Raw genomic sequence first — 9752 nt, forward strand, 5'->3', positions numbered from 1 at the left:
CCCCAGACAAGAAATCAGGCTTCAAATTCAAATTCCCCCTGCTGATGCCCCCTTCCTCTGCAGAGAAAACGGCAAGAGGAGCCCAGCCTGGGAACTCCCTTGACAATGCTGACACCTAGTGGTCATTTGAGGAACTGGTCCTTCTTCCCTCCCCCTTATACAACCACTCCTGAATAACATACCATGGCTGCAAAAATCCAGATTTACAAAGAAAATAAATCAGAAGCGAAAAGGAGAACTTTTTTCCACTGCAAAACTGCTAAATAGAGGTCTCCACCAAGAAATCTAAAAGAAAATTCATTTTATCTTCCCCAGCCCCATAACAAAAATGTCCCAGAAACACTTAGCAGCCCCTCCTTCTGCCTGGGGCTATCGATAATATGCTTAGAAGGCGTGGAGCCCCACAGCCCTGGTCATCGCCACCGTTTCCATGCTTCCTCACCTCAGAGCTCCTAGCTTCTGCCCCAGCTCTGTCCCCTAGCTTGTGCACATCTCTGCCCCTATGCCAGAGTGAAGTGGCTAGGACTTGAGCTGGAAATCCAGATCCACTGGTTTTGAAACTGGAAAGCCACAACTGCCTATGTATTGTGTATGTCCCTGGGCAAGTTACCCAACATCTCGGAGTCTAAGCTCTTTCATCTGTAAAATGGGAATATCTGTATCTACCGGAGAGGGCCACCGAGCAGATTGAAGGGGCCTGTGTGCTTAGCACAGGAATTGGCTCCCACCAAGTCCCAACCGATGCCTGTTATCGTCCCCGTGGTTGCTGTTATCAGCATCTTGTTCATCCTGTTACTCTTGGGAAATTTGGTTTCATCACCTCAGCTGTAAGCTGCTTATGTCTAACTCCCCATTCTCGGGTCCTGCTGGATAGAGCAAAGGTTTTTCCTTAAAACATGTTATACCTTGTAAGACAGAGCACACAGTAGGTGCTCAGGAAACTCTCGGGATTGCCTGCCTGTATCTCCAACCTCTGTCAAGCCACTTCCCTACTTGCTCACTGAGCTCCGGCCTTTCTGATCTGTGAATGAGTTCATTCCCATCTCAGGGCCTTTGCACTTACTGCTTCTACAATGTTCTTCTCCCTAGATATCTGCATGGCTGGTTTCTCCTCATCCTTCAAATGTCCCTTCCTCAAAGAGGTCCTCCCTGATCACTTTGACCAAAAAGACCACCCTCACTCTCTAGTTTGTTTACTTCACTATAGAAGTCAAGTGCCTAAGTGGCTAAGTGGAATTCCAGTTCCACCACGTATTAGCTGTGTGACCTCAGGCAAGTAGCTTAACCTTTCTGTGCTCCAGTTTTCTCACTTGTAAAAATGAAAGTAATAATAGTTCCCCCTCCATAAGGTTATTTTAATGAATCAATATATATAAAGTTCCTAGAGTGTTGTCTGGTATGTATATTAAGTGCTCTATCCTGTTGGTAATTATCTGACTCATTTATTTAGCTGCTTGTATTTACGCTTCTCCATCTAGACTATTTATTCCAGGGCGCAACGTCCTCGTCTGGTTTTACCCTTCCTGGCAGATAGTAGGTGCTCAGGAAGCACTGACTGATTAGAAAGGACCTTTGGGAACATGCACCTCTCTCTCCTGAGCCTATGTTCAGGTGCCATTGAGCCATGTGGCTAACCTGTCTGCTATCCGCGCTCCCCACTGTCCAGAGAGGTCCCTGAGGCGCCCTCTGCTGGACGGAGTAGGTTTTCCCTTGAAGGAAGCTGACGGTCTGTGGTCCTATAAGGAACGTTGGGGGTTGAGGGCAGCAGGTAGAGGTTAAGCACCCACTCTTTGAAGCCCATTGCACCTAGGCTGAACCTTTCGCTTCTCCAATGAGTCTGTATGTCATCTGCCAAGTCTCGGCTCCTCAGCACCCTTGTGTACAGTCGGGGTCCCAATGTCCTGTCCCCCTTCCCAGTGAGCTTTGCTGGCCCACCTATCCCCGAAGTCTCAGCCCTTTGATGACTCAGGAGTAGCTGTCTGGCCTTCCCAAGCTGAATACCACCAGCATATCCAACTATCCCTCTAGTGACAGGCACTCAGGGACAGTGGGTCAGAAGGACCCCATTATCTGAGCCCCCAGGTCTCCTCTGGGGCCTCAGGGCAGAGGATCTGGTCTCTGGGTTTCTGGCTCCTTCCTCTGAGAACAGACCGTTGGCTGCAGGTGGCCTCCCTGGGCTTGAATCCTCTTTCCCCCTCCCCCATCCCTCGCCTCTCTGGCTGCTCTGTCTCCCCCATTGTGGCCCCGGAGGCTGAGGTTTCTCTGCGCCCTCTCCTGCCTCACTCCACATTCGTGCCCAGCCCTCACCAACGGCCTTGGCTTTGGCTGCTGGCCACATACACTGCCAATCCCGTCTCTCCAGCGCAGAGCGCCAGACCCCTCAGGGTCCTCTCTTCTGACTGCCCCATGGCGGGGGGGGGGGGGGCTCCTCCACCTGCAGCACGTCCCATGCCCCCCCCATCACAGTGCTGATATCGCATCCCCACAGGCACCTGGACGCAACTCCTCCTCTCATGTTCACTGAGTCTCCATCCAGCCTCCTCCTGCAGTCCCCCCCCGGGGGGCGTGTCCCAGTCCTCGCCCAACTCAGCCTCATGGGGCTCCCCACATGCCCATCCTAGTCCATCGCCCCAAAGCACTACCTTGCCTATTACTCTTTCATGTAAACCTGGAAGCCCTTGGGGGTGACCCTCTTCCTTCATGGCTTTCATCAAATCTATCAAGGCATCGATTCCCCTGATCGGCATCTCAGGTAGGTGTGGACGGTGCTTTCCCCACTAGACTGTGTGAGATCCCCTAGAAAGGACTAAGGATGCCCATGAGGCAGGGGCTGTGCCTCCACCTTCAGACTGGGAGTTCTCTGAGAGACTGAGGATGCCCCCAGAGCTGGGACTCCAGCTGGAGCCCTCCAGGACACTGGGTATCTCTTCCCAGGGGGCCCCATCTTCCTGGGACAAGGAGTATCTTCCTCACCCCTGGAACCTCAAGGCCCTACACAGAGCCTGGCGCCAGGGCTGCGGCTTCAGGAATCGCGAGTGAATGAATGAACCTGTGAACAAGTACAGGCGGGCCCAGCTTGAGCCGTGCAATCCCATCTGACCAGCAGGTGGCAGCAGGGCTCAGAATCAAAGGAAAGCTGGAGGGCCACTGAGGTTTTATCAGTCACCATTTCCAAGAGGAGAGCAGCTGCGTGGAGACCCTCAGTCACCCCCAGGACCAGCAGCTGAGCATTCTGGGGAAGGGCTGGGTGTGAGAGCTGCTGGGGAGGCCAAAAAGAGTGCCCGGCACCACACCTTTGCCCCTTCCGCTCAAACCAGTGCTAGGGGTCAGCCTCTGGGCAGGGCTTGGAAAATAACCAGAGACCAGACGCAAATGACTCCTGTCCAATCCAACACCAGACCCGAGAGGATGGCATGAAGTGCGCGTGGACTAAGAGGGACACCAAGTTGCTCCCCCAGCCACCCTCCCCATCTCCCCACCTCCCCATCCCCACCTGGGCCACTGGCATCCATCCCTAGGCCCAGGAGAATTGGGATTCTAGGTGAGGTGCTGCCACTGCCACCCCCCAATGGTGACCCTGCCCTCAGAAAGGAACGGAGGGGAATCAAGGGATCCAGAGAAGCCTGGAGGGCAACCCCCCCCACACACACCCTGTTCTGCCCTCTGGGCAGCTTGGGTGTCAGTCAGGCGCCAGGCCCAACTCCCCACTCTTCACCCTCACAATCCCAGCCTTTGTCCAGAGGCGCAGGCCTGGCTGGCTCTGCACCGGTCCAAGGGCCCCTGGAAACCAGAGCAGCTGGAGCCCCACCAAGTATTTTTCCAGGCTGGGCCAGGGGCCCTCAGGAGACAGAGAAGGATGCAAAGGGAGCGGTGTTCATTCATCCGTTTGTTCATTCATTCCTTCCTTGGACAAATAGTATTTATTAGGCGCCCACTTTGTGGCAGGCACGGTGCTAAGTGCAGGGGATTCAGCGGTGGGCCCAGCCCAGGCCCATACCCTCACCCATCTTATTTTCCAGGTGCAAATATATGCCAACAAAACCCCTCTTTCCCAGTGTGGGGGCTGGGCTTGAAGTATGGGGCAGGAGAGGAGTACGTGAGGGCAGGGGTGGGGGTAGGAAAGGTGCGAATGCTACCGACTAAGACCTATGTACCCCAGACCTCTGCCCCTCCAAGGCGGCTGAGGTTGGAGAGGGGGGGTCACTCAGGGCTCCACCCACACGCTGCTGTTGGTCACCCGGGCCCCGAACCAGCCCTTCCAGTAGACGGAGTCCTGACCCCCGTGCTCGAAGCGGACAAAGCGGACGCCGGGCCCGTAGTCGGTGAAGGTGTGGGAGATCTGGGGAGTGGAGGTAGGAGGGTCTGGTTAGGGCCCCGGTGCCTCCCCCAGCCACCCCAGCCCGGCGCATTTTCCAGCCTCTAGCCTCCCCCCTCGATTTCCCAGCCTGGGTCCCTCCTCCACACCCCTCCGCCAAGTCTGCCCCACCCGCGTGCCGTGGGCGGGGTTTCCGTGAGCCCCGCCCCCCGTTCCCAGGCCCCGCCCCCCGGAGCCTCCAGGCTCACCTGGATCCAGCCCGCATCATCGCTGTCTGGCGGCACCGCCACCTGCCCGCTGCTGAACTCGGCCAGCACGTCCTCGTGTTCCGACAGCAGCTTCACCGTGAGCTCGTACAGGCAGCCGGCGTCGCTGCGGCCCGAGTACCTGCCCCGAGGGAGGGAGCGAGCGCCCGCCGAGCCCTGCTGAGCTGATACTGTGGGCCGTGCCTGCTACAGAAGTTCTCATTTCTGCCCAACCCCGCCGGCCGGTACTACCAATGTCCCCGTTTTACAGATCAGGAAACTGAGGCCAGAGAGAGAAAGGACTCGCCCAAGGTCCAAACCGAAGGACTACACCCCAGGTCGGCCAGACCTAACTTTGAGGCTAAAGCCAGCCCAGAGTGACACGTTTTGTTTTTTTAATTGCCAACATTTAAAATTCAGGAGTGGAGGTGGATTTCCACCTTCTCCTGAAAACCCGTGGCCCACGTGACCACAACCACTAGAGTTGGGAGGCAGTGGCCCCTGGGACAGGGCAGCGTCTCCAAGTTGTCCCCCACACACTCCCTCCTTCACGCCGTCCCGTTTTCGTTCCCCACAGTCCTGGCCCAGCCCCACGGCCGCTCACCAGTCCTTCGCCACGATCGCCGGTTGAGTGGTGTCCAGCAGCTCCTCCCAGTAGCCCTCAGCCTGCAGGTCAACGACCTGCGCTTTGCGACACCACCTAGGGAACCAGAGTTAGGAGGGAGTAGCGATCCCTCTCCCCCCTTTGCCCTCCATCCCCCTTCTCCTTACTCAAAAGAGGAGGCGAAGTACTTCTTGACGCTCTCATCATGGATGAATTCCACCCCACAGTCTCCTGGCAGGTCCTCCACCCTCCAGCCGTCTCCGCCATGCTCCACGTCACACCAGCCCTCCAGGTCCTCTGTAGGAACACGACAGCCCCACCCTGGTCACCCACTCCCTGCTAAGGGTGTGGCAGGGCCTGCTCTTGCTCCTATAGTTGGGGTGTGGGGCGTGGGCAGGGGAGCTCAGGGCTTGAACGGTGTGGGCTGGGCAGGTGATGGTGCGGGCAGAACGGGAGGCACTTCCTACCCGTCCCCAGATTCTCCCTCCTTCCTGGGAGGCTCCTCCACAGGGCGGGTCTAGCCCCAGCTCGCGGAGGGTGGAAGGACCTGGGAAAGGGACCCCCGGCGAACAGGCGGCCAGGGAGGCAACCATACATATAGTATTTGTTGGGGCCGCGCCCGGGCTTCGGCTCACTTCGCCCTCCAGGCGGGCTAGCGTTGTTACGGCCCATTTTGCAGAAGGGGACGTTGAGGCCGCCGAGGCGCTCACCTTCCCCGCACGGATTGCGCAGCAGGTTGCGCCGCCGCTTGCTCAGGAAGTAGAACTGCTGCCATTGGTCGCGCTCGTCCTCCGCGCCGCCCTCGGGCACCAGCCCCTCCTGCTGGCACTTGAGCAGCCAGAGAGGGGCGCCGTCCACCAGCTCCTTCCAGCGCAGGCACACCAGGCGGCAGGCCTGCACCAGCTGGGCGGCCGGCAGCTCGGCCAGCACGCGCAACAGCAGTGGCTCGGGCAGCTCGTCCAGGTAGGCCGCCGCCTCCTCCTCGGGCGGCTCTGCCCCGGCGCTCGCCTCCTCCGCGCCTGCCTCCTCCGGCTGCCCCTCCGGGCTCACCTCCTCCGGCTGGCCCACGCTCTCTGCAGGCGGGGGTGGGGGGCTGTGACTCTGCTCCGACTGTGCCCCCCCCCAGCCTGAGAACCGCCGTGTGTCAGGTGCCTGCCTCCCACCCAGCCTCGCACAATCCACAGCAGAGGCCCATGCTTCTGTGCCCAGAGACTGCTACCCAGTAGAGGAGGCCCACGGGCCTGGGGCGGGGGGGGGGGCGCACAGACCAGCCCCCAGTCCCAAGAGTGGCCTCAGAGGCCTCAGTTGTCCCTGCAGGGCCAGTAAACCTGAGAAGACAACTGCAACTGAGAGTATTCCCATAAGGGCATCCATCTGTTGCACAAACTTGACTCCATGTATCTCACATCCACTCCTTTAGCCTTACCACCACCCCCTGAGATCGCTGCTCCCCTCACCTCCTCTGGGGAGTGTTCCGGGACTTCCCACCACCACAGCTTCCCACTGTGGAGTTCCTGTCCTTCCTAGCTCTTGTCCTAGCATATGTTGGCTTGTAAACACCTCTCTCAGGACCAGACTGAGTGCGAGAGGGCAGGAACTGGGTCTGGGACACTCACTGCTTCATCCCAGTGCCTGGCATCTGGAACGCTCCCTGGCACACTGTCAGCAGCTAATGTTTACTGGGCATTTAGCAAGAGCTAGACATTGTTTTAATTGGTTTCTTTACTCTAAATCCTTACGGCATCTCTTCAAGGTTGTTCCTCCTGCCTTTGCGATTTCATTAATGAGAAAGCTGAGGCGTAGAGCGGTGAAACCTCCCAGGATCACACAGCAAATGAGAGGTCGGAGCCTGGACTTGAACCCAGGCAGTCCAGCTCCAGAGCCACCATGAACCACCATGCCCTCGATAAAATAATGTGTTGACTTTGGAGGCACCATTATGAGTTTGATTTTGACTTGCCAGAGGTTACACCCCTAGTATGAGGGCAGGGCCGTGGGGATCTGAGGCTGAAGGGAAGGGAGCACAGGGATTGGAACCCCGTCAGCCACGGCTGTGTGACGTGGGGGCTCGTTAAAAGAGAGCAGGTATATGGAACAGGGAGAGGTAGTAAATGCTGGAGAAATGAAGGTCCTTTCACTCCCTTCTTTTCCTATCCCCAGCCCTCCCTTTCCTCATCTATGAAATCTAAGTAATGCTTGGGCCAGCCCATTCAAACAGTGCTGATGCTCCCATTCCCTGAGAAAGGAGCCAGGGCACTCTAAATCGTATGGAGGGGGAGAGATGTCAGGAGCTGCAGACTGGACTGTCTCCTGGAACCCAGCCGGCCTCAGCTGGGCCATCAAAACCTTGAGTAAGCAAATACTGAGTGCACAGTGTCTCTGGAGGAGGAAGACACAGTGGCGAGGTGATGGGGCCACTCTGGGTGATGGTGGGAGGCAGTGCTCTCAGACCTAGGATAGGGGGGTCCTAAGGGCTAGAGCCTGGAAAGCCCAGGTGGTGGTAGAAACAGGCTGAGCAGTGGGGAAAGGAAGAGGCAGGGCCTAGACCCAAGTCTGTGTGTTGCCAGGACCCCAGTCTGCCAGCGCTTCCCTCCCTCCCCACGTGCAGCATTTTCTCCCCCTCCCACAGTCAGACCCTCGAGCTGAATCAGGGTTTACCTCTTCTTCAGAGCCCAGAGCACAGTCAGTCCTCATAAATCAGAGCACAGTCAGTCCTCATAAATCTTACTTAGTGAATCATTGAGCATAACACTTTCCTTCATTAATAGTTGGGTTTTTTTTTTTTTTTGGCCACATCTTTATGATGTGGGGTTTAACCCTTTCTCTTTTGCAGAGAAGAAACTGAGGCCCAGAGAGGCTTATTAGCTTTGCCCAGGAACAAAGGGCGTGCAGAGAGGAAAATGCCAGGCCCCGAAGCCACATCACTGGCTTGTCCTGCTGGCCGCAGCTCTCTGGGGAGCTGGGCCCAGTGTCCTCACCTCTCCACCCCTCCCCCTGCCCTGCCCTGGCCCTGGTGGACACCTGATGCTCCCCGAAAGGTGCACCTTGCCTGGTCCCCTCTCCTGGCCTCAGGCCTGGCACTCCAGGTCCCAGATCTGATTACAGCCCCCCCAACCCCTTTCCAGCACACACAGCTCCCCACATTGTTGCCTTCGGAAAGTTATCTGGCCCCTGGAAGCTGCCTCCCGGGCTGACTCACTCACCTGCATTGGGCCCTGGAGTCCAGGGAGTAGCTGACCCTGGGAAAACGCAGCAGCCCATTCTGGGGCCCTATGGAGGGTGTGGCAAGGGGGTCACGGATTGGGAGCCGGGGCTGAACTCTCGGCTGGGACTTTCAGGGCTAGAGGAGAGGGGCTTGGCCACCTGAGCATGCATCAGTGTTTCCCGTGGCCTGCTCCAAGGGAGGCCCACTCTCTCGGATGGGCCTGCTGGGGCACGGGGGGGAGGGATCTACAGTCAGGTCTTGTTCCCACCCTGACTCAGCAGGCAACCCCTATTGGCTCAGTAGGGAGTTCAAGGGATTGGGGGGGGGGGTCTCTCATTCCAGACAAGATGACTGGGCAGGCTCAGAGGGCCTGAGCATAGGCGAGAGCTGTGCCCCAACTCTCCGTCACAGCTGGCCTGATCCCCACTGGGCAAGTGGCCACCCAGTTGAAGAGCAGCCCCTCCGGACAAGGGAGCCCAGGAGGAAGACTGGGTTGGGGTGGGGAGAGGACGGCAGCCCCAAGAAATCCATGGGAATCCAGGCAGCTCAAGGGCCAGGGCTGGCAAATGAAAGAAGTTGATGGAAGAAAAAGGCATGGAGCCTCCTGCATCCCAGATGCGTCCCAGACCCGGACCCAACAGACCCTCAGGAAGCTGAGAGCAGGAACGTGGGATCACTCCTAGGCTATTTCCCTGGTAAATAGGACCCAGGAGCCTGTCACCTCTGGAGGCCTCCAGCCAGCCAGAGGGCTGTGCTCTTTTAAGACTGTCGCAAGCGCTTTGCTTGGGTGAAAGTTTGCCGCGCTGGGTGTCGGGGACCCCCTCGCTCTCTGATGCCCCCTCTCTGTAGCAGTCGCCCGCCTGCGCCTTCCCCGGTCTCCCCTCCCGGGCTGAGCGAGTGGATCCGGGTGGCGGCGGCTACCTGGTTCACCGTCTCCGTCCATCGCTGCGGAGGGCGGTCTTGAGAGGAGGAGGAGCCGGAGCGCGGCGGGGCTGCGGGGCTGCCGGAGTCCCGCGGCGACGACGAGTCCAGGCGCTGCCCGCGTCTAGGTCGGGGCCCGGCTGGCCGCGCCTCTTAAAGGCCCTCGCCTCCGCCCCCGCCCCGCCTTTGGCCCGGCGCCGGGACGCCCCGCAGTCTGGAGCTGTCGGCCCCAGGCCTGAGGCTACCGGTTCCTCGCCGGACCCAGGAGGCAGGGAAAGGTCGGGAGTCGGGTTTTTTAATGGAGGGGGGGATCCGATTTGGGGCGTCTTCCAGCTCCCTCCAGGGGTGGCTGCTGGGAGGAGGAGGCGAGGGGGCAGCGAGTCTGGGTCAGGCGGAGGGTGCGGGGCGCGCAGCCCAGGAGGAGGGGGGGGGCCGAGGCTCCTCCCGGCGGCCCCCCCCCCC

At 58.8% G+C, this 9752-nt stretch overlaps 2 protein-coding genes across 2 annotated transcripts in view; one reads left to right on the top strand and one right to left on the bottom strand.

Moving 5' to 3' along the window:
• Window positions 1–3874: 3874 nt before the first annotated feature.
• Window positions 3875–9429, bottom strand: FBXO2 (F-box protein 2). Its single transcript, XM_002922750.3, has 6 exons — window positions 9291–9429; window positions 5875–6237; window positions 5332–5461; window positions 5165–5260; window positions 4564–4702; window positions 3875–4339 (listed from the first exon to the last, which is right to left on the bottom strand). The coding sequence occupies exons 1-6, from the start codon at window positions 9310–9312 to the stop codon at window positions 4205–4207; spliced, it is 885 nt and encodes a 294-aa protein (XP_002922796.1). The 5' UTR covers window positions 9313–9429; the 3' UTR covers window positions 3875–4204.
• Window position 9430: 1 nt separating this feature from the next.
• Window positions 9431–9752, top strand: part of LOC100468603 (F-box only protein 44) — a 5654-nt gene continuing 5332 nt past the window's right edge. The window contains exon 1 of the mRNA XM_034671478.1: window positions 9431–9568. The gene's annotated coding sequence lies outside the window, so the exon portion shown is untranslated. The remainder of the gene's footprint in view (window positions 9569–9752) is intronic.

Source organism: Ailuropoda melanoleuca, chromosome 11 (assembly GCF_002007445.2).
Source record: "Ailuropoda melanoleuca isolate Jingjing chromosome 11, ASM200744v2, whole genome shotgun sequence".
Taxonomy (NCBI): Eukaryota; Metazoa; Chordata; class Mammalia; order Carnivora; family Ursidae; genus Ailuropoda; species Ailuropoda melanoleuca.

Coding starts and splice junctions, on each gene's coding strand:
- FBXO2 (XM_002922750.3), bottom strand. CDS start 9,312: ATGGACGGAGACGGTGAACCAG. Junction 5,462..5,874: donor GCGCAATCCGTGCGGGGAAG/GTGAGCGCCTCG, acceptor GTGTTCCTACAG/AGGACCTGGAGGGCTGGTGT. Junction 5,261..5,331: donor TACTTCGCCTCCTCTTTTGA/GTAAGGAGAAGG, acceptor CTGGTTCCCTAG/GTGGTGTCGCAAAGCGCAGG.